Source organism: Hyperolius riggenbachi, chromosome 12 (genome assembly GCF_040937935.1).
Source record: "Hyperolius riggenbachi isolate aHypRig1 chromosome 12, aHypRig1.pri, whole genome shotgun sequence".
Classification (NCBI taxonomy): Eukaryota; Metazoa; Chordata; class Amphibia; order Anura; family Hyperoliidae; genus Hyperolius; species Hyperolius riggenbachi.
This window is the reverse complement of record NC_090657.1, coordinates 239,398,766-239,423,627: the sequence shown is the minus strand read 5'-3', so window position 1 is coordinate 239,423,627 and position 24,862 is coordinate 239,398,766. Positions and strand designations below refer to the sequence as shown.

At 47.0% G+C, this 24,862-nt stretch overlaps 1 protein-coding gene across 12 annotated transcripts in view; it reads right to left on the bottom strand.

Annotated features, from left to right (window-relative positions):
- The window catches only part of SDK2 (sidekick cell adhesion molecule 2), a 1,552,195-nt gene that overhangs the window by 1,094,847 nt on the left and 432,486 nt on the right, over window positions 1–24,862 (bottom strand). For all 12 annotated transcript variants that reach the window (XM_068263131.1, XM_068263129.1, XM_068263132.1 and 9 more), the window contains one exon: window positions 8,430–8,535. In XM_068263131.1, coding sequence (XP_068119232.1) covers window positions 8,430–8,434 — 5 coding nt within the window. In that variant the 5' untranslated portion in view covers window positions 8,435–8,535. The remainder of the gene's footprint in view (window positions 1–8,429; window positions 8,536–24,862) is intronic.

The window sequence follows — 24,862 nt, the reverse complement described above, 5'->3', positions numbered from 1 at the left end:
CAGCTGTGAGCCGGCGTCACATCCACCGACTGCTGGAAATTCCTCCAGGACTTTCGGAAGCAGCCGCAGCAGCTTTGAAAGCTACAAAAACTAGCTTGTGATAGATAGAAGCCGTCCGGATACAGCTGTAATGTAAGAGGCGGCAGCCTGGAGAGGGCAACCCCGGCTTCTGTTTTATCAATACTCAGATTCTGCGTTGTCAAGCTGCTTTTACGGTAATGGTGTTGCTGGGTAGTCGCCACTCACAGGTCTTCCTGCCTGCGCACAAATGCTTTACTTATTACATCCGTCAGTTTCAAAATGACCACACACAGGAAAACGTTGTTTTCTGATCGGCGATAAATCCGCTAAACCTGAACCCCCAGCAGACCGGTAATGAGGAACAATCCATTCTGCAGACATTCTGCTTGTGGAAAATGCCTGGAAAAGAATGAGAATGATCTTGTATCTCTGCATCTCTGGGTGCCAAGCACTGCTCTTTTAAAATACCCATTAAAAGGCCCCTTTGGCTGCAAAAAATAAGCACTGCCCATCGTGATAAGCACCACCCACTGCATGTGGGAAGCCCTGCCCACCACCCGTGTGAGTGAAGCTCCCCCCCATATGGGACACTGGAATAAAGAGGTCCCTTACAGTATTCCTAGTGTAACCATCCCTGCAGCTGTGTGGGAGCAGGTAAGATGGTGTCTCCCTGACAACAGTGACCTCTCCCTTCCCTCAGCATTCACAGTGACCTTTCCCTGCCTTAACCCTGCACCCACAGTGACCTCTCCTTTCACAGAGGACAGCACTGCAGTGATCCTGCCTCCCAAGGCACCCACACTGACCCCTCCCCCAGCACCCACACTGACCCCTCCCCTAGCACCCACACTGACCTCTCCGTCCCCCAGCACCCACAGTGACCTCTCCTTTCACCGAGGACCCATGCTGACCTCTCCCTCCCCAGCATTAGCACTGCAGTGATCCTGCCTCCCCCAGCACCCACAGTGACCTCTCACTCTCCAATGGCACCCTTCTTGTCCCCAGCAGCATCCATAGTTACCTCTCTCAGCACCTAAACTGACTTCTCCCTCCCCTTGCACCCCCAGTGACCTCTCCCTCTCCCAACACCCCCAATTACTTCCCCTTCCTGCAGCGCCCACACTGACGCCTTCTGATCTCTACTTCTCCCATCATCCGCCCACCCCCTTTTCTCCATAGTTGGCACCCAGTACTCACATGACACTAAGTACCTGCACCCAGGCCTAGCCTTGCACCCAGTACTCACACCTGCACACAGCCTCCACATGGCACCCACTATCTGCACCAAGCACCCACTTAACCAGGACCCACATCTAAAGTACCTGCATATAAAACCCATGTGACACCCAATGCCCACCCATAGCCAGCACCTAGTACAGGCATGGCATCAAGTATTTACATCCATGTCACACACAGCACTTGCACCCAGCACCCACATAACATCCAGTACATGCACCCAGATCAATCAGCACGGGCATGACACTTGATACCCACCCATTGCCAGAACCCACATGGAACCCTATACTCACACCCAGAGCCCACGTGGCACCCAGCATGGGTCTGTGCTACTTTGCATGCACGAGCTGTCTGCACCTGCTCAGCTTTCTCCACCTGCCTCGGTCTTGATTGGCCAGGCTGACACGGACAGGGGAAGCCTCTTTAGGATCCAGAGGCCGATCAGAAATACAGAAATATACCGTACTCTTTCACTAAAAATCATACCATTAATGGACACTAACTCATGTAGTCCTTGACACTCTTTGGAATTCAATGTTTTGTATTTGTATACAATCACGCAACTACATTCATACAGAGGTGTAGCTAGGGTTTTCAGCCCCCCTCTGGACAAAATGGGCATGGACACGCATCAGAATGTAGTCAAGGTCATGGGTGGAGTCAAATGTACAAATGTACCCCTTCCTCCACCCATAGATTGCCAGTTGTGTCCCCTTCCCCCCAATAGATAGCCGGCCAAATGTTCCCCCTTCCCCAGATAGCCTAATATTCACTCCTGTAGATAGCCAGATGTGCCCTCAGATAGCCAGATGTGCCATCCCTATAGATAGCCAGATGTGCCACCCCTATAGATAACCGGATGTGCCTCCCTTTAGATAGATGGTCCCCCCCTCCCCCCTTTAGATAGCCAGATGTGCCCTGCTTTTTCTGCTGCTGTCAATGCTTCTGCACTCCTCTGCAGAGGGAGGGAGAGAATCAGGGGCACTTCAGGCAGCCAGCGAGTCGCCTCTCATACGTGTGGGGGTGCAGCAGCTGTGCTGAGCGCCCTCACAGTACTGCACCCGGGGACATATGTCTCCCCTTGCCCCACCCATAGCTACGCCTCTGCCTTCATTGCAGTTTTGTTTTTGTTCTTTTCACCCAAACTTTTTTGTGAAACCTCAGAGAAAATACCACTTATTATATAACCATAGCTCCCAACTTTTTCAGAGGTAAAGTCCGTCTTTTGGGGATCACTGTCCCTCTATCTCCCTCATTTGTCCCTCTTTCAGGACTGATGTACAGATTTATATAAATAAATGTATGTATTGCTCTACTGACTCTAAACTTCATCCCCATCATTTAAATTGATATATTTCTAATTTGTAAATGTTAGGATGAAGGAAAACTACTGATGAGAGAGAGAACCGGGTTTGAATGATAAAACTACATCGTTTGTCTCTGAATTCTCTGTGATATGCATGGCCAGGGGTGTGGTGGGGCGTGGTTAGAGGTGTGGCAGGGGAGTGTCTTAAAGTGTCTCTCTTATCTGAAAATGTTGGAAGGTATGTATATCATACACTGCTGTATTTTGTTTATCATCTTTTTTTTTTTTTCATTGAGTAAATCCCAGTAATAAAGTTGTTCTACACTTTATATATTTAGTCTCATTTGATTGGCAGCCTGGGTCTGTGCTTGTAGGGTAAACCCTTATTCTTGTGTTTAGCTATATCTGTGTACCCTATCCTACAATCCATGGCATCCTCACTTAAAGGGAAACCAAGGTAAGAAGGATATGGAAGATGTTTATTTCCTTTTATATATTGCACATTGCCTGGCTGTCCTGTGGATCCTCTACCTCTAATACTTTAAGCCACAGACCCTGAACAAGCATGCAGAAGATAAGATGTCTATGGCAAATCTGACCAGATTACCTGCATGCTTGTTTCATGTGTGTGATAGACCCTACTGACCAGAAAGATCAACAGGACAGCCAGGCAACTGGTATTGTTTAACCTCTCTGCGACTGCCTAACGCAAATTGGCGGCGGCAGAGTGGCTGTGTTGTTCATCAGCGCCGCCACGTGGCGTCATCTCCCGAGGAGAGTGATTTGGCAGGAGCTCGTACTCGCACGAGCTCCCGTCACTGAACAGAAAGTCCCAGCAATCAGCCTGCCAGCCAGTGATCGGCGCTGGCAGGCTGATTTTTAAAATTTATTAACAAAAAAATAAAAATAATAGTTTTTATTTTGTTTTTTGTTTTTTTACAAAAAGTAAAGGTCTTATTTGGTTAACAAAACAAAAAAAATAAAAACAGCAGCTATGAAATACCACCAGACGAAAGTTCTATTAGTGACAAGAAAAGGAGGTAAAATTAATTTGGGTGGTAAGTTGTATGACTGCGCAATAAACTGTTAAAGCTGCGAAGTGCTGAATTGTAAAAAATGGCCTGGTCACTAGGGGGGTGTACACCTGTGGTCCTCAAGAGGTCAAAAGGATATAAATATGGCATCTTCCATTGGTCTCACGCCTCCTGATCCTTTATATCGGAATTCTTGATGCTGGTTCTCTCAAAAATGTTGTGGTTCTTCGTTCTGTGAATCAGAGTCACTGAGCAAGTTTCTGTGCGCTGCCGCTGAGCACAGAACAGCAGCAAGACCTTAACCTGAGGTGGCGCATTATCAGTCCCTATGCTCAGCAGTGCCACCTTCTGACTGCTAATGTTAAATATAGAAAATGATTTTGTACTATAAATAAGCTTAACATCTATTTTTAGTATGGAATGTAAAAAAATGTGTACAAAATAAAAAACAAAAATAAATAAAAACATTTCCTGTGACGAAATTTACACCACAGCCTCCTCCTGACGCCTCCCTAGACGGCTGTGCTTCCATCTTGTCCCCTTAGGATGACAGGAAGGTGACCGGATCTCCAGGACATGCTGCTTGACATGCGCTTGTACTGACGCCTCCCTAATCGGCTGTACCCCCATCTTGTCCCCTTGGGATGACAGGAAGGTGACCGGATCTCCAGGACATGCTGCTTGACATGTGCTTGTACTGACGCCTCCCCAGACGGCAGTGCCCCCATCTTGTCCCCTTGGGATGACAGGAAGGTGACCGGATCTCCGGGACATGCTGCTTGACATACGCTTGTACTGACGCCTCCCTAGACTGCTGTGCCTCCATCTTGTCCCCTTGGGATGACAGGAAGGTGATCGGATCTCCAGGACATGCTGCTTGACATGCGCTTGTACTGACGCCTCCCTAATCAGCTGTGCCCCCATCTTGTCCCCTTGGGATGACAGGAAGGTGACCGGATCTCCGGGACATGCTGCTTGACATACGCTTGTACTGACGCCTCCCTAGACTGCTGTGCCTCCATCTTGTCCCCTTGGGATGACAGGAAGGTGATCGGATCTCCAGGACATGCTGCTTGACATGCGCTTGTACTGACGCCTCCCTAATCAGCTGTGCCCCCATCTTGTCCCCTTGGGATGACAGGAAGGTGACCGGATCTCCGGGACATGCTGCTTGACATACGCTTGTACTGACGCCTCCCTAGACGGCTGTGCCTCCATCTTGTCCCCTTGGGATGACAGGAAGGTGACCAGATCTCCGGGACATGCTGCTTGACATACGCTTGTACTGACGCCTCCCTAGACGGCTGTGCCTCCATCTTGTCCCCTTGGGATGACAGGAAGGTGACCGGATCTCCAGGACATGCTGCTTGACATGCGCTTGTACTGACGCCTCCCTAATCAGCTGTGCCCCCATCTTGTCCCCTTGGGATGACAGGAAGGTGACCGGATCTCCGGGACATGCTGCTTGACATACGCTTGTATTGACGCCTCCCTAGACGGCTGTGCCTCCATCTTGTCCCCTTGGGATGACAGGAAGGTGACCGGATCTCCAGGACATGCTGCTTGACATGCGCTTGTACTGATGCCTCCCTAGACGGCTGTGCCCCCATCTTGTCCCCTTCGGATGACAGGAAGGTGACCGGATCTCCGGGACATGCTGCTTGACATACGCTTGTACTGACGCCTCCCTAGACGGCTGTGCCTCCATCTTGTCCCCTTGGGATGACAGGAAGGTGACCGGATCTCCAGGACATGCTGCTTGACATACGCTTGTACTGACGCCTCCCTAGACGGCTGTGCCTCCATCTTGTCCCCTTGGGATGACAGGAAGGTGACCGGATCTCCAGGACATGCTGCTTGACATGCGCTTGTACTGACGCCTCCCTAGACGGCTGTGCCTCCATCTTGTCCCCTTGGGATGACAGGAAGGTGACCAGATCTCCGGGACATGCTGCTTGACATACGCTTGTACTGACGCCTCCCTAGACGGCTGTGCCTCCATCTTGTCCCCTTGGGATGACAGGAAGGTGACCGGATCTCCAGGACATGCTGCTTGACATGCGCTTGTACTGACGCCTCCCTAATCAGCTGTGCCCCCATCTTGTCCCCTTGGGATGACAGGAAGGTGACCGGATCTCCGGGACATGCTGCTTGACATACGCTTGTACTGACGCCTCCCTAGACGGCTGTGCCTCCATCTTGTCCCCTTGGGATGACAGGAAGGTGACCGGATCTCCAGGACATGCTGCTTGACATGCGCTTGTACTGACGCCTCCCTAGACGGCTGTGCCTCCATCTTGTCCCCTTGGGATGACAGGAAGGTGACCGGATCTCCAGGACATGCTGCTTGACATGCGCTTGGCGTCCGGCTTCCGCAATTACGCACTATTTACCTAGCAGCATATGGCGGAGCGGAGCAGGTGTCTCGCTAATGAAACACTACACTTCAATGATGCATCTGGGAAGCTGCTGCGGCTCCGGACTGATTAGCAGAAGGATCCTGCCTACTTATTTATTTATTTTGCTGCCTTTTTTCTTCTTATTTTAATTTTTGCCAGATTACCACTTAATGAGATTGCCGGGCTTCGGAAGAGCCACAAAGACAACTGTCAATTCTTGCAATTGTAGAAGCACTCCAGTCTAATGGGAGCCAAATGTAACCTCTTCCCCTCCAGTAGCAGAGCAGCTCACGTGCAGCTCGCTAACTGATACCCTGAATAATGGATACAGCCCAAATATTTATAGTCAAGCTAGATTACCGACCTCATTTACACGCGGTTATATCAGTTTGTATTACTGATAGTGAGGAGATAGTAAAGCGAGTGTCACCTGGTCACAAATCACTCGATGTATGATCTAATCTGATTGGAGAGGGATCTATTGCATGCACACAGACTGCCCGGTGATTTAATTGTCCTACCCCCTGTGACCTCCCATAAGGAAAATTTAAAAAAGCACCCCCCCCATGCTCCCTCTGTGATTTAAAGAACAAGCGACACCCATGCTAACCTAGAAATAAAAAACACATATATAAGTAGATAAATACTACTTCTACTTACATAACAGATGTATTGTGCTATCCACATACTGATTCCTGTGAATTTTATAAAGGAAAAGCAGAAAATTCTATTCAAGGCAGTGGCCATCTTGCCAAGCTAATGCTGACATCATATCCTCCCTGACTCTTGCCCCCCCCCCCACTTCTCTTGCTCATTGTGTATTCATTAGCTGCCCTCCTCCCAGAGTCTTCAGAAACTCCCACTGAGGTGTATACTAGGAACTGCACTGTCTTATCCTCCAATCCCTAAGTCACCCCAGCCTTGCTTGTAAACACAAGTAATAAGAGGGTGTTTCTGATAAGCAGCAAGGAAGGGAAATAAATGGAAGAGGAGGAATATATTATAGATAGAAAGAACTCCCAGCATGCAACTCTTTGGCACTATTTGGCACTAGGGCCAGTGCTCCTAAAGTATGTGATAACTCTAAACCATAACAGCAGGAAAAGTTTTGCAAGTTTTGAATGCAGGATTAGCATCTTTATCAATTAATACACTCAGACCAGTTGCTGTTGAAATTTGATTTTTATGGTGACAATACCGCTTTAAAGTCTCACCTCTCCACTGCCGTGACTCCTTGTCAACGCTAATCACAAATAGACTCCGATTGTGACTTTTGCCATTTTTTCCTTGTGTTTTTCCACGTTTCTGTGCACTGATGCATGTGTGATGTCACACCATGTGCCGAGTAGAGATGGGGCAACTGTCCGCCTGGCAAATAGTTTGCGGCGAACAAGGGGTGTTGAGGTTCACCCCTTAGGTGAACACATGACGTATTCGACCCGCCCTCTATACATTATAATAGAGCCAAACTTTGACACCTCATCCCAGAGTCAGCAGACACATGGCAGCCAATCAGCTCTCCCTCCCACCTGGACCGCCCCCCACCTAACAGAAAGCCAGCACAGCAGCCATTTTGCAGTCTCTGGCTTCTGTGCTAGCCAGATCAGGAAGAGTGTGCTGCTGACAGGGAGAGTGTTAGGTAGGCCTGTGTTCTGTGACATCAGTGCAGATCTTGCTGCTACCACATTGTCCTGAACAGCTAAGCTCTTCTTAGGGCTGGTACATTTCTTGCTATTGTATTGCTGTTCTCTGTCCAGTACACAAGTTAGCTGTTGCAGACAGGTGTGCTGGTCCTAGTAGTGCACCGACTATAACCCAATAATCCTTCACCAACACTACTGGCATCTATTATCCACTACTGACCCCTGTATACGTTTTTTAGTTACTTAACTGTCAATGAACTACCCCAGCCTGACCATAGAGGCTGGAAAACTGCGATTCCCTGCACTAACATGAACGTTCGCACAAGCACGGGGGCCACTACACACCACTACACAAAGATTGCCGCCGAGAGGACTAACGTTTATGTCCTGGAGGTGTCAACTAGCAAAAACAATGATTTGCTCACCTGACATTATCACTAAAGCTCTTTGCGGTTGTTTGTGGTGTGTTTAACGCAGTGTTTCGTCTGTCAGTGTGAACCAGGCCTCACCCTTACACTACCTTATCGCCGTGTACAAACCGGACGTTTTAAAAGACAACCGAGGAGACATGATGAGATAGACATGGGTATGTACAGTGCCTAGCACACAAATAACTAGGCTGTGTTCCTTTTTTTTCTTTCTCTGCCTGAAAGATCTTAAAATCAAGTATGTGAGTGACACTTTTTGTCCGGGTCAGACTATAACATAACCCTCACTGATATGTAATTACAGCCATAAAACACATTTCTGTCAGTAAATCAATAAAATGAAAAGGATTGAGGTGGCTTACCTCATAGACGACAAACTCACTTTAAGCAAGGAAGTTTAATAGAATGTTTAGCACAGGCAACGCGTTTCGTGGGTCTATGCCCACTTCCTCAGGCCAAATAAAGTGCCTACAGATAGTAAAGAGAGGCGCTCAGTGCTCCATATATACACCAAAATGACATTATGAAATACAAGATACAAAATATAATATATAATCTAAAATATGATCACAAGCACAATATACTACTTAAAAATTATGAATTATAAAATATTATTTGAATCAATATAAAAATATATAATACAAGTAATTAATCAAATAAATAGTGTTAAATACTTAAAAGACTGTGATTTAACACTATTTATTTGACTAATTACTTGTATTATATTATTATATATTGATTCAAATATTATGTTTATGTTCGCCCCTTAGGTGAACACATGACACATTCTACCCGCCCCCTATACATTATAATAGAGCCAAACGTTGACACCTCATCAGCAGACACATGGCAGCCAATCAGCTCTCCCTCCCACCTGGACCGCCCCCACCTATCAGTTAATTAACGTACTAATTAAATTGTATTATTTGTTATGACCCTCTGCTAGCCTTGACTACTCTTCTGCCTACTGATTCTGTGTCTGTGCCTATCTGATCTTGTTGCCGACTCAGCTTATATCTCACTCTGATTCAGTCTTCTGTCTTTGTACCGTATCTGTCCGTGTGTTGCCGACCCTGCTTGTCTGACTCTTCTGCCCTCACCAGTGAGCTTAGTTCTGGTGAGGGATTCTCAGTTTACCTGCTCCTCAGGTTGATAGCTGCAGTACAGTCTGAATCACCTGCTCCTCAGGTTGATAGCTGCAGTACAGTCTGAATCACCTGCTCCTCAGGTGACCAGCCATTACGTTACTGTCCTCATCACCTGCTCCTTAGGTGATCAGAAGCAGCAGTAAAGTCTTGATCTCCTGCCCCTCAGGTGATCATCTTCTGCAGTACAGTCTGAATCACTCGCTCCACGAGTGATCAGTATACATTGTCCTACTATGCCTCATCCGCTCCTCGGGTGAACCTATCACTAACTCACCTGTGTCTCCAGCCTGCTGGAGTACTGATTCCAGTGTTCTATAGAGATACCTCCCTCTACCAGCACCTCTGGGAAAGTGGGTATCTCTATCTACATTTACTGTTGCACCAAACACTATCTTACACCTGAGTGTCTTGTGTCTTGCTATACTTGCATTATTGGTGATTCTGCAGATCACCACATAATCAGGTATAACATCTGTATTATTGGCGATACTGCAGATCACCAATAATCAGAAAATCTGTTCTTGCTGACACCGATCGTTACAGAACATTTGTAATACCAATCACTGCATATCTGTTCATGTTTACTGCACCTGCGTGACAGAAGCCCGCAGTGTTATATACCAGTCACTGCACCTGTTCACGGTACATGTGTGTGTGACAGCTGCACATTGTATTGATACCAGTCACTGCATACCTGTTCAGTGTACCTAGATGACTGCATGCAGTGTTATATTATATACCGGTCACTGCATACCTGTTCACATTACCTGTGTGTGTGACAGCTGCACATTTGTAATAGTGGTCACTGCATACCTGTTCAGGGTAGCTGTGTGTGTGACAGCTGCACATTTGTAATACCAGTCACTGCATACCTGTTCACTGCACCTGGGTGACCGCACGCTGTTTTATATACCAGTCCGTGCATAACTGTTAACTGCACCTGTGTAACCGCACATTGTTGTACCAGCAGTCACTGCAACCTTTTCACTGCACCTGTGTAACCGCACATTGTATTAGTCAAGTCAGTGCATACCTTTCACTTCATTCCCCCCCCCCCCCCCCATATGGACAAAACAAGAGGCAGAGCCAGAGGCAGGCCACCTGGCAGGTCTGTTCGAGGTCGCGCTGTCGTGATTTCGTGCAGCCCTCAACCAAAGTACAATGTTCAGAAGAAGGCATGTGCCATTAACCCCCAATATTGTTAGGACGTAGTTGACTATTTAACACAGAACACCTCATCTTCTTCAGCTTCCACACAGAAGCGTGACATGTCTTCCTCCTCCTGCTCTGATTCTGGCACCCCACTTAACACTCCGTCGGCAGCCATCACCAAAGTGCCATCATCCCAGGGCTCAGCGGTGTGGAAATTGTTTTGTGTGTCTGCCTCAGATGAGAGCAATGCCATCTGTACTCTCTGCCACCGAAAATTGAGCCGTGGAAAGACCAAGACCCACGTAGGGACAACTACCTTACGAAGGCACATTATTACAAAGCACAAACTGCAATGGGATGACCACCTGAGGAAAAGCAGCACACACAAGCAAAGCCAAACACCGCAGTGTAAGATACCATCACGCAATTATTTCTCAAAAAAGGCAATACCCAAACTGTACTGTGATGTTGAAAGGCAAGTGGTGTCACCTCTGACCACATGGTCTGCAAAGCACGGTCAGGCCTGCCCGAAGACCAAGTCAGTCCCCACACACAACATCTTTGCCTGCACACCGTGTGACTGGCTGCCCCAAGACTAAGTAGCTCCCCACACAGCATCTCTGCCAGCAGGCCGCTTGACCGCCTTCTCGCCAGTCGCCACCACCAACAGGGTCCAGGACTCCAGGCGGATTCCTGCATTTTTAAGGCTGCTGCAAGCAGCGGCCGCTATAATAATTTTTCTGGTGCGTGTACATGCCTGCCTAATTTTTCTGGCTGCACTGCAGCTGCAACAAAGAAACAAAAGGCATGTACATGTGCCCATCCCCCTTCGTGATCATTACCTTGCCGCGGTGAAGGGGCTTGCGTATTACAATGAAGCAATGACCACCAGCTATATGAGTGTCTCGGGGGGGGGGGGGGGGGGGCACACCCAAGATAATAAGGTCATTGCTTCATTGTGGACAGACCAAATTTGATCAGCTGGACAGTCACTGTTGTTCTATCATTGAGCTACCACAGCCCGGCGACCATATGGGCTGGAAAACCGCCACGGCCTGCACTCTCGCCATAGTGCGCACCAGTCCAGCACGGCTGTTGCTACGCAAACAATGGTTTGCGGTGTGTTACACAGTGAGTTTGGTGTGTCAGTGTGATGCAGTACTCTTATTACACTACCTGATTGATGTATACACATGCAAGATGTTTTAAATCACTTTAGGCCTACAATTTAGCATTCAATGTGATTTCTGCCCTTAAAACGCTGCTGTGCTTCAAATCCTGATTTTTCCCGGGGAGTTTTGGCATCTATCCCACTCATCCATGCCCCCCTCCAGGTGTTAGACCCCTTGAAACATGTTTTCCATCACTTTTGTGACCGGCATAAATGTTTCTAGTTTTCAAAGTTCACCTCCCCATTGAAGTCTATTGCAGTTCGGGCAAACCAAACTTTTGCGGAAGTTCGCGTTCGAGGTTCGCAAACCGAAAATCGGAGGTTTGAGCCATCTCTAGTTACATGTTGCTAGGGTGCACATTAAAAAACAAATAGTATTAGATGTTGTAAATTAAAAAAAACACATTAAGTGAGGGTTAAAGAGAACCAGAGATGAAGCACCCTCTTGTATTTTACCTTATAAATCAGTGGGAACATGACAGTAAACACCTAATCTGCCCTTTGTTTCATTGTTCTCTGTGTAATCTGACTGTTATCACGTCTGATAAGAATCCCCGACTGAGAAGTCAGGCTGCTCCGTCTAGCTTTGCTACAGAAAGATTATAGCTAAATCTGTCTTCTGTGGTGTTATTTCAAGCCCAAGCCTGCCCCCTTGTGGCTTTGCTATAATGACTCAGCAATAATCATTCCCAGCAAAGCCAGATTTAATTGCTCAGTCTGGGATTCTTGTGACTGCCGATAACAGACACTTTTAGCAGTGAGGAGGAAACAGAGAGCATGGTAAGTGTTTTCTCTAATGTTCTTACTGATATATATGGTAAAATACACAAGGGTGCTTCCTCTCTGGTTCCCTTTAAGTTAGTAAACCATATGCTCCCCCCTCTTCCATATGCCCCATCCATGTACAGCAGCCCATCACATTCAATGTACAGCCCCCTCTTTCATGTGCATCATCCATGTACAGCAGCCCCTCCCACTCCATGTGCAACCCCCTCTTCAATGTGTATCATCCATTTACAGCAGCCCCTCCCATTCCATGTGTAGCCCCCTCTTCCATGTGTAACATCCATGTACAGCAGCCCCTCCCATTCCATGTGCAGCCCCCTCTTCCATGTACAGCAGCCCCTCTTTCATGAACAGCTCCCTTGAGCATCAGTTTCCCTCTTTCATATTCTGCTTCCCATTTTTAACCTCCTCATTCATATGTAGCAACCTCTCTTTCAGGTCCTGGTGCCTCCTTGAGCTGCAGCCACCCAAGGCCCGGACTCTTGTGGCTTTTTCAGGAATCCAGCCCGGACTCTTGTATATCCATTAGTAATAGGAGGGCTGTGATTTCTATAGAAGCAGACATAGCAGGAATTCTGCAAAGATGGGAAGTTACCAGTTATCGGTGTTGGAAGAGACAGGGAAGGAGAGACAAGACGTAAAGCAGGCCGGTATGGACAGGGAATACAGACACCATTAGGCACAGCTCAGCTTAACAATCAATGCACCAATTTTCGCAGAGAGATTTCATGAAAGCTAAACTTGGCTTCTTCCCCCCTAACTGCTGCTTACGGTTCACTTTTAAATCCAAAGCTACATTTGAGGCTTCAAAAGCCAGCTTTATCCTGTGCTTGCGAAGGAAGCGTCCCCCCTCCCCGTCTCCCGTCTTCCCACCGCCGTCTCTCACGTGTCTCCTAATAAGGCACCAAAAAGATTCTTCGCCTTATTGTCATTTCCGGCAGGGTGGGCTCGACAGTGCTGGGGGGCTTCTACCTGACAGAGGGGGACAGGAACCTGTATGAACAGCGGCGCTACAAACTCAAGCAAACGAACCAATTAAGGTGACAATAAAGAGAGATGATCGGGACGGATGACGTGGCTCGTCAGAGAGGCGCCGCCGCTGCGATCGCTCGAATTTCATACCAGCTCATTAAATTGTGCATACTGACACGCCATGCAAGTAATCCCTTCTCCCGCGAAAACAGCCGCTAACAAGCACTTAACCCTTTCTCTGGAGCGCTTTCAAAGCTGTCTCTTCTCTAAACCGGTAACTTTTTTTTTTCTAGCCCCCCTCCCTACTTTTTCGGTGTCCATTGGTCTCTCGGTAGTGTTAACTGCCACAATTAACCTGTCCTCTCAGTGGTGGAGTACTTAGGTTTAGAAGGTAGAATTGAAAAACGGTGCTTTGAGTTGCCCGTCGGCTCTCGATAATGTGCCTACACACTAATCAAGTCCGAATGCCTGAAAACATTTTATATAATCAAGGAATGTCAGGTACTTGCGGCCGATCATAAGGCTTTCAGCCACAGCCGGGAAAATACTAGTGGCGCCCGCTCATTAATACAAATACTTTCACTGAAAACTTTGGTTATATCAGAAAGACTTAAAGAGAAAATGAGACAAAAGCGTCTCAAGTTCTATACTTACCTAGGGCTTCCTTAAGCCCCCCCCCCCGAGGGCGCTCAGTCATTCCCTCCGGTTCCCTGGGAGTGTACTGCGCAAGCACAGAACGCTCCCACCTACGGGAGCGTGACAGGGGAGCGCACCTGGCCGGCCCAGACCACGCATATGCGACCGAGCGCAACTCAGCCAGGCTTTCGCGCAGTATTGCGGCTGACAGGAGCCACCCAAAGAGACAGCGAGTGCCTGGTATACACTTTCGACTATGAATGGCCAATCACTGACCAGTTTTACCACTTCCATGTAGTCAGAGGCGTCACTAGGGTTGATGTCACCCGGTGCGGAAACTCATGGTGTCACCCCCTCTTACCCCATGAACCTCCAACCTCACTATGCAGTAACGTTGCTTGTTATAGGGGGTTGTTAAGATGATCACCATGTGGTCCTGGTGGCCTCTGGACTCTGTTATAATCTCAACATGTTGCAGCCAGAAGGGAGAGGAGCAGGAGGGAGAAGTATATCAGACACTAGCCAGGTCTGTATTTACATAGCCTACTCCACTCCCCCCTAGTCTGGAGCTTGGAGTCACCCCCTCTGCTGGTGACACCTGGTGCGGTCCGCACCTACCGCACCCCCCTAGTGGCGCTACTGCATGTAGTATCAGGCCGGTTTCACATTAGCAACCAGATTTTAGTTGCGGTGGGATCGGATGCTCGAATCGCACTGCAATGCTAAAAAATATGCTTTGTAGAAACCTGCGGTAATGCGGCTTAAAGTGACTCTGTAACAAAAATTACAACGTTTTTTCTACCATCTTACAAGTTCCTAAACCTATTCTAATCTGTTCTGGCTTACTGCAGCACTTTGTACTATCACGGTCTCTGTAATAAATCAATGTATCTTTCCCCTGTCAGACTTGTCGGCCTGTGTCTGGAAGGCTGCCAAGTTCTTCAGTGCTGGTCTGTTCCTCTATGCACACTCTAGTGTGTGTTTTATTTACATAAGCCAGCAGCTTCTCTGCTATCTTATCAGTAATAGAAGAGATCTGGATAAAAATCCTCCTCTGTGAAAGTAGCTGGCTGACACATACTGAGGGATTACAAACACAGGCACAGGCAGAGCTGTCTGCAGGAAGCCTGTAATGTTCAGTGCATGAGAGCTGCAGGGGACAGAAGGTAAACACACAAATGATCTCTTGAGATTCAAAAGGAAGGCTGTATACAGCCTGCTTATGTATGGATGTATTTTCTATGTGTGGACATATTGTACATCAATCTACTTCCTGTTTTGGTGGCCATTTTGTTTGTTTATAAACAAACTTTTTAAAACTGTTTTTGACTACTTTTAATGCGGCGGGGAGCGGCGAAATTGTGACAGAGGGGAATAGGAGATGTCCACTAACGCACTGGTATGTTTACTTTTGTGCGATTTTAACAATACAGATTCTCTTTAATGTAATTCTTGGCAGGAAATCAAATCTTAAGAGAAGCTCTCTAGCGCTCACTTCCTGTGGCAGAAATACGCACTGCAAGCAAAAAAACTTGCTTCCGCGCACTTTTAAAAAAAATATCTACAGTGCCATTGACTTTCATGTATTCCATTTGATGGACGTCACCGCGGATGTTGACCCATAACGCTCTGATGCTTTCCCGTCAGATGTGATACTTCCAGCGCATCGCACCACATCAGGTATGAAATGTCCCATAGACTTTTATCGCAATGAAAACGCTCTAGTGTGAAAGGGGCTGGAGGGTCAACATATATTAAAGTGAACCTCCAGACTAAAAATCTACTCAGCAGCACTGAAAAGGCTTGGTGTTTCTTTAACAGTTTCACAGCATCAGAACTTTGTCTTTCTTACCCAAGCCTCATTTTTAGCTGCATAGAAGCTAAGCTCCGCCTCATCAAAGAAATCTGCTAGGGCATTTTTCCCCTGATGCTGTGCAAAGCATGATGGGATTTCTGATGTTGTTGTTCTCCTTCTGCTGTTATGGTGCAAGTTTTTTTTTTTTTTTTTTTTGAATTTGAGATTTGATATTTATATTTATTTATAATAATGTTTGCCATAGGTGCTGTTTTCCTTAGATATGCCTCTGCCCTGAGTAGATGCAGTGGGTATGCATTTAAGCATACCCACGAATACTTAGTAATAATCTCTCTGAGACTCTCTCTTACCAGCCCATCTTGTAAAGCTTTCTCCCCCCAATCCGGCCAGTGTACATTGCATTGGGCTTGCAGAGCTGGGACAAGGTCCTCCAGCACACTGCACACAAGGCTGAGACACCACAGTGCGCCCCTCCATTCCTCCCACCTCAGCCATCACACCAGGGGCGTAGGAATAGGCCCTGCAGCCCCTGCGCCCGCGGGGGGGCCCGGCCCCCCCCCTGGGGCCCGCTTGGGGCCGTTTTGTGGGTGCTGGAGGGGTGGCAGCATGAGGGGAAAGCCTTGCCCACAGTCGGCGGGGAGAGGGGTAGCTCCCCCCTCTCCCTCACCTCGGGGCTCTCCCCTCTGTGCTCCCCTCCAGCTCGTAAGTGTCTGTGGGGCTGTGGTGGGCAGCGAGCGGCGAGCAGATACATACCTGCTTCCGTGCGTTCCATCGAAGACTTCTCCCTCTAGCGGCTGACGTCACTTCCGGAAGTGACGTCAGCCGCTAGAGGGAGAAGTCTCCGATGGAACGCACGGAAGCAGGTATGTATCTGCCCGCCGCTCGCTGCCCACCACAGCCCCACAGACACTTACGAGCTGGAGGGGAGCACAGAGGGGAGAGCCCCGAGGTGAGGGAGAGGGGGGAGCTACCCCTCTCCCCGCCGACTGTGGGCAAGGCTTTCCCCTCATGCTGCCACCCCTCCTGCACCCACAAAACTCCGAGGGCGCCCCAGGGGGGGGGGGGGGGGCATATTACGATTTTCTGGTGTCTGCTGCCCACATTACGATTTTCTGGTGTCTGCTGCCCACATTACGATTTTCTGGTGTCTGCTGCCCACATTACGATTTTCAGGTGTCTGCTGCCCACATTACGATTTTCAGGTGTCTGCTGCCCTCATTACGATTTTCTGGTGTCTGCTGCCCACATTACGATTTTCAGGTGTCTGCTGCCCACATTGTGATTTTCAGGTGTCTGCTGCCCACATTACGATTTTCTGGTGTCTGCTGCCCTCATTACGATTTTCAGGTGTCTGCTGCCCTCATTACGATTTTCAGGTGTCTGCTGCCCTCATTACGATTTTCAGGTGTCTGCTGCCCACATTACGATTTTCAGGTGTCTGCTGCCCTCATTACGATTTTCAGGTGTCTGCTGCCCTCATTACGATTTTCAGGTGTCTGCTGCCCACATTACGATTTTCAGGTGTCTGCTGCCCTCATTACGATTTTCAGGTGTCTGCTGCCCACATTACGATTTTCAGGTGTCTGCTGCCCACATTACGATTTTCAGGTGTCTGCTGCCCACATTGCGATTTTCAGGTGTCTGCTGCCCACATTGCGATTTTCAGGTGTCTGCTGCCCACATTGCGATTTTCAGGTGTCTGCTGCCCTCATTACGATTTTCAGGTGTCTGCTGCCCTCATTACGATTTTCAGGTGTCTGCTGCCCACATTACGATTTTCAGGTGTCTGCTGCCCACATTACGATTTTCAGGTGTCTGCTGCCCACATTGCGATTTTCAGGTGACTGCTGCCCACATTGTGATTTTCTGGTGTCTGCTGCCCACATTACGATTTTCTGGTCACTGCTGCCCACATTGTGATTTTCAGGTGTCTGCTGCCCACATTACGATTTTCTGGTGTCTGCTGCCCTCATTACGATTTTCAGGTGTCTGCTGCCCTCATTACGATTTTCAGGTGTCTGCTGCCCTCATTACGATTTTCAGGTGTCTGCTGCCCACATTACGATTTTCAGGTGTCTGCTGCCCTCATTACGATTTTCAGGTGTCTGCTGCCCTCATTACGATTTTCAGGTGTCTGCTGCCCACATTACGATTTTCAGGTGTCTGCTGCCCTCATTACGATTTTCAGGTGTCTGCTGCCCACTTTACGATTTTCAGGTGTCTGCTGCCCACATTGCGATTTTCAGGTGTCTGCTGCCCACATTGCGATTTTCAGGTGTCTGCTGCCCACATTGCGATTTTCAGGTGTCTGCTGCCCTCATTACGATTTTCAGGTGTCTGCTGCCCTCATTACGATTTTCAGGTGTCTGCTGCCCACATTACGATTTTCAGGTGTCTGCTGCCCACATTACGATTTTCAGGTGTCTGCTGCCCACATTGCGATTTTCAGGTGTCTGCTGCCCACATTGCGATTTTCAGGTGTCTGCTGCCCACATTGCGATTTTCTGGTGTCTGCTGCCCACATTACGATTTTCTGGTGTATGCTGCCCACATTAGGATTTTCTGGTGACTGCTGCCCACATTGCGATTTTCTGGTGACTGCTGCCCACATTGCGATTTTCTGGTGACTGCTGCCCACATTAGGATTTTCTGGTGTCTGCTGCCCACATTACGACATTCTGGTGACTGACTGCTGCCCACATTAGGATTTTCTGGTGACTGCTGCCCACATTACGATATTCTGGTGACTGCTGCCCACATTAGGATTTTCTGGTGACTGCTGCCCACATGGCGATTTTCTGGTGACTGCTGCCCACATTGCGATTTTCTGGCCCACATTACGATTTTCTGGTGAACACTGCCCACGTTACGATTGTCTGGTGAATGCTGTCCACGTTACGATTTTCTGGTGAACGCTGCCCACATTACGATTTTCTGGCCCACATTACGATTTTCTGGTGAACACTGCCCAAGTTACGATTGTCTGGTGAATGCTGTCCATGTTACAATTTTCTGGTGAACTCTGCCCACATTACGATTTTCTGGCCCACATTACGATATTCTGGTGAACGCTGCCCACATTACGATTGTCTGGTAAATGCTGCCCACGTTACAATTTTCTGGTGACTGCTGCTCACGTTACTATTTTCTGGTGACTGGTGCCCACATTACGATTTTCTGGTGAACTCTGCCCACATTATGATTTTCTAAAGGCCCACATTACGATTTTCTGGTGAACTCTGCCCACATTACGATTTTCTGGCCCACATTACGATTGTCTGGTAAAATGCTGCCCACTTTACAATTAATTTACAGTGAAACGCTGCCCCATTACAATTATTTGGCACCTATGGGGGGGGCCCCATCCAAATATTCGCAGGGGGGCCCAGTGATTTCTAGTTACGCCCCTGCATCACACACTGATTGCTATTAGACTACGAAGCACCACAGGGCCCCCAACACTTTCATCTCTAGTTATCTGGCTTGCAGTCACTGCCATGCATCCCCTTTCCTTATTTCTCTCTGCTTCATACACAATAGGGGAATGATAGCTGAGCGAGTTGTTCACCCCCACCTACACTGCACCCTGAGGCTGGAGCCTCTCTTGCCTCTGCCTCGGCCCTGTGCTGCCCTCCTACACTGCGCCCTGAGGCTGGAGTCTCTCTCACCTCTGCCTCTGTCCGGCCCTGTGGGCCGGCGGCTCTCAGCAAAGGCGGGAGGTGACCCCGGAAGCTCCTCACATGCATTGAGCACAATGCCGTGCTGCTCGTACACAGATAGGCTGAGAGGAGGATGACGGAAGGCGGAGCATGCGCAGACCGCATGATCTGACTTCCACTTCCTTAAAGGGATACTGTAGGGGGGTCGGGGGAAAATGAGCTGAACTTACCCGGGGCTTCTAATGGTCCCCCGCAGACATCCTGTGCCCGCGCAGCCGCTCACCGATGCTCCGGCCCCGCCTCCGGTTCACTTCTGGAATTTCTGACTTTAAAGTCAGAAAACCACTGCGCCTGTGTTGCCGTGTCCTCGATCCCGCTGATGTCATCAAGAGCGCACAGCGCAGGCCCAGTATGGTCTGCGTCTGCGCAGTACACTTCTGGTGACATCAGCAAGAGCGAGGACACGGCAACGCAGGCACAGTGGTTTTCTGACTTTAAAGTAAGAAATTCCAGAAGTGAACCGGAGGCGGGGCCGGAGCATTGGGGAGTGGCTGCGCCAACACAGGATGTCTGCGGGGGACCATTAGAAGCCCCGGGTAAGTTCAGCTCATTTTTCCCCGACCCTCCCTACAGTATCCCTTTAAATGCAAACCCAGCTGTCCTTTAACATAGGATTTGTTTACAAATCCATCCCACTAGATCAGATCATTTTTTTGCTCTAATGTGAACAGGTCCACAAACAAATGAAGCCTTGTCTGGGGCAACAAAATGGCCAGAAACCCCCCTGCTACTGGGCATCAAAACCAGTACTCTGCAGACTATCTACACAATCTGCAAGGACTCGGCAACTGCTGGTCGCCCAAACAACTCAAAAACGAGAACCAGAAAACAATAAAAACAATTAAGCTAACTGTTTTCCATTCTGTCTAAAGCTAGCGGAAAACTTTTACCTTGACTTTTCTTTTAATGAATGTACACTATTCTTCCTCTTTGGAAAAACAAGCTTTCTCATACACATAGCCTTTGTGGGAGTAACTTTTAATCAGAAAGACACTTCTCCTCTTTGAGAGGCAGATCTGTTCGGATCTGTACAAGGTTACATCTCACGTGGTAAACCGAAAACATATTTCACATGCTCAACACTTAAACACTTCAAAAGCTCCATTGTGACTGTGACAAAAACTTGCCAATGTTCCTGTGTTTGCAGAAATGCCAGCACACAAGACCTTTGCACTCTTAGTTTGATATCTTTGATATCTTTAGAGAATATTATAAAAAATGCAGCTATGAGCAGGGGATCCAGTGTGATAGGAAGACAAAGCATATTTTCCTATATTTGTATAATAAACATTACATTTTTGAAAAGAAAGATTGATTTTTTGTGATTGTTTTCGCCAACAGTCTAAAGTCTGTACAGGCATCCATCATCTTCTACACCCAACACACCCAACAAGCAGTCAGTTGAAGCTTAATTTCATTTGTGGAGGCAATAGCTGAATTTTATTTGTGGGGGTAATTTCTGCATTCACTTGTGGGGGTGATTGCTGCATTTCATTTGTGGGGGTGATTGCTGCATTTCATTTGTGGGGGTGATTGCTGCATTTCATTTGTGAGTGTAAATGCTGCATTCAATTGTGGGGGTGTTGCTGCATTTCACTTGTGAGGGTGACTGCTGCATTTCACTTGTGGAAGTGATTGCTGCATTTAATTTGTGGAAGTGATTTCTGCATTTTAGTGGTGGGGGTGATTGCTGTATTTCCTTTGCGGGGGTTATTGCTGCCTATCATATATGGGGTAATTGCAGTTATGCATATGTGGGGTAACTGCAGGATTTTATATGTGAGGTGATTGATGTGTTTAAAATGTGGGGCAATTAATGCATTTTAAATATTGGGTGCCCTTTAATGTACGAGTTGTTTTTCTCAATGGTTGCTACTAAATTACGCTGAGAAATGGAAGCTAATGATTAGGAAACAGAAACCTTTCTAAATTGAAACCTACAATAATACATTATACATGAATGCAATTTAAACTTGTGATTAGACTGACCTGGATTAAATCACTAAGGTCTGCTAGAAGCACGGGATTAATCGTCGTTAACATTAAAATAATTATTCTAACTTGCTGATGTCTGCATGCAGATTACAACTAGGATAAACATAATGGGTTTGTAATAGCAAACGAGTTGAAGACATTCTCGTCATGTTGTAGGAAAGTCCAGGATTGATGGGTGGTCACTTCACATTGTGATGCAAGCAGTCAGTATGGCTGCTTGTCGATCAGTCAAAATGTCCTTGCCACAAGAAATCACCACAATAACTATGCTTATGGTTAAAAATATAATGTCTAACAGTCACTGTTTTTTTTTACAAGAGGTCGCTTAACCTCCCCGACGTTTAATTGCCGCATGATTTTTGTACCAAAAGAGGTGCTATTTTTTTTTAAGCATTTCTCTATATTGTACGCATTTTTGCAGACCGCTTGCAAGTTGCAGTCTTGCAAGCTGTCTGCAACTGCAAGCGTGCATACAATATTAACCCATTCAGGTTACGTGGTTTTCACGAGAGAAATGTTCACCTCCCATTCATTAGCCTATAACTTTATCACTACTTATCACAATGAACTGATTTATATCTTGTTTTTTCCGCCACCAATTAGGCTTTCTTTGGGGGGTACATTTTGCTAAGAGCCACTTTACTGTAAACGCATTTTAACAGGAAGAATAAGAAAAAAATGGAAAAAATTCATTATTTCTCAGTTTTCAGCCATTATAGTTTTAAAATAATACATGCCTCCATAATTAAAACTCACGTATTGTATTTGCCCATATGTCCCGGTTATTACACCATTAAAATTATGTCCCTATCACAATGTATGGCGACAATATTTTATTTGGAAATAAAGGTGCATTTTTTCCATTTTGCATCTATCACTATTAACAAGTTTAAAATAAAAAAAAATATAGAAATATTTCATCTTTACATTGATATTTAAAAAGTTTAGACCCTTAGGTAAATATTTACGTTTTTTTTTTTTTTTATAGTAAACATTTTATTTGGGTAGTTTTGGGAGGGTGGGGGGTAAACAATAGATTTATAATGTAAATGTGTGTTCATTTTAATGTATTTTTATTTTCAGTTGTAGTATTACTTTTTGGCCACAAGATGGCGGCCATGAGTTTGTTTACGACGTCACTCTAAGCGTAACACGCGCTTAGAGTGGCGCAGCGGGCAGGGAACGGCCAGAAAAGGCGCAGCTTCCGAGAGAAGCTGTCGCTTTTTCAGCGGGGGAGAGGAATCAGTGATCGGGCTCCGTAGCCCGATACATTGATTCCCTGGCTACCGAATCCGCGGCCGGGAGTGCGCGTGCACGCGCGCGATCGGCCGCGGGGGCGCGTGGTAGCGTCCAGGAACCAAAATAGGTTAAGAAATATTTTTTTCTAACATTTTTTTTTACTTTAATATTTGCTGCTATTGGCAGTAGTACTGCCCATAGGGGTTTTTTTTTACACTTAGATTTTTTTATATTGGATCTAAGATTTTTGTAGTACATCCAAAACAAAAAAATGTGAATTCGCCGCTTGATGTGATGACGCTGCGTAGGCCCAACACAAGGGGGTTCACGCAGCCTCATCACAGGGTTAAGCCGGGGGACGTGATCACAGGAAACGATAAAGGAGGAAGAACGGAGGTTGCTGCCAGGGATCACAGAGAAGATGTCGGGAATGTGCCAGTCGGGAAGCCGCGAGGTGCCAGTGATGCCGCAGGTGAGTATTCGTAATTGCTGGATGGGCCTGACTCATTCTTACCAATCCTAGCTAGTTTTATGGTTGAGTCAGGCTCATCCTTAGCACTAGGGAGGCCCATACACACGCTCAATCAATGTCCACCAATAGGGATCGGGACCCAGTCCCTGGGGTGACATTGCAGGGCTGAGGATGTGCAGATGGTGGTGATGGGGGGGGGGGGGGGGGTCAGGTGTGATGTCACACTGCGAGCGAGGTAGGTTGGGACAGCAATGACCAAAGTGATCAAGCCGTCCTCGTGTATCTTCTGACTCCACTCTATGGCCTCAATTCACTAAGCTTTATCAAACACTTTATCAAACATTTGATAACTTACCTCATGGGTAAAATCTAATCTTGAATTCACTGAGGTGTTATAGATTTATCGAAACTTTTATCGATAAAACATTTTATAAATCTATAACTCCTTACTGAATTCAAAATTAGATTTCACCCATAAGGTAAATTATCAAACGTTCGATAAAGTGTTTGATAAAGCTTAGTGAATTGAGGCCTATGTGTCTGAGCATATGTATGACTTATCAGGTGCTGGAAATGCCACACTGCTAGCTCAGGAAAGCAGAGAGGTATGTTCAGGCTGAATCCACATACCTCTGTGCATTGTCCATTCCTGTACTCATTCCCTCTGGTCCCCATAATCACTCCTTGGCAAAATTAGACTTGTGGCTAAAGTCACATTTTTAGACAGGAAGAGGCGGGCTTCTTGCAATATTCCCTCCCATCACCCTCCCATTCCCTCCTCCTCCCTTAGAGAGTAACTGTAACCCAGGAATAAACTCAATAAGTAGCTGATACCCCCTTTCCCATGAGAAATCTTCACCTCTTCTCGAATAGATCATCAGGGATGTCTGTGTGGCTGATATTGAGGTAAAAACTCCTCCCAAGGTCAGGGGCCATGGCATTGACAGTTTCCTGTCTGTGAGCCTCATTGCATTGTGGGAAGCAATGGCTGTTTCCAAGTGCCAAGCAGGCAGCATCTCCTTCTGTGCATATATATTCACATGGTGCATTTATCTATATGCCGCATTGAAATCTTTAGCCTATCTCCCATTGTAAGTGGGTGTGTTTATAGATGAGGGCAGTTGGTGCTGACCTGCAGGCTCACAGTGCATCAAACAACATGAGATGAAGCACTCTTGTATTTTACCTTATAAATCAGTGGGGACATGACAGTAAACACCTAATCTGCTCTTTGTTTCATTGTTCTCTGTTTAATCTGACTGTTATCACGTCTGATAAGAATCCCCGACTGAGCACTCAGTCTAGCTTTGCTACGGAAAGATTATAGCCAAGTCTGTCTTCTCTGGTGTCTTTTCAAGCCCAAGCCTGCCCCCTTGTGGCTCTGCTATAATGACTCAGCTATAATTATTCCCTGCAAAGCCAGACTGAATGCTCAGTCCGGGATTCTTATCACAGCTGATAACAGACACTTTTAGCAGTGAGGATGAAACAGAGAGCAGGGTAAGTGTTTTCTCTAATGTTCTTACTGATATATATGGTAAAATACACAAGGGTGCTTCGTCTCTGGTTCACTTTAAAGGGAATCTGAAGCAAAAATAAACGTATGAGTTATGATCTGTATGTGTAGTACAGCTAAGAAATAGAACATTAGCGGCAAAGAACAGAGTCTCATATTGTTTCCAGTGCAGG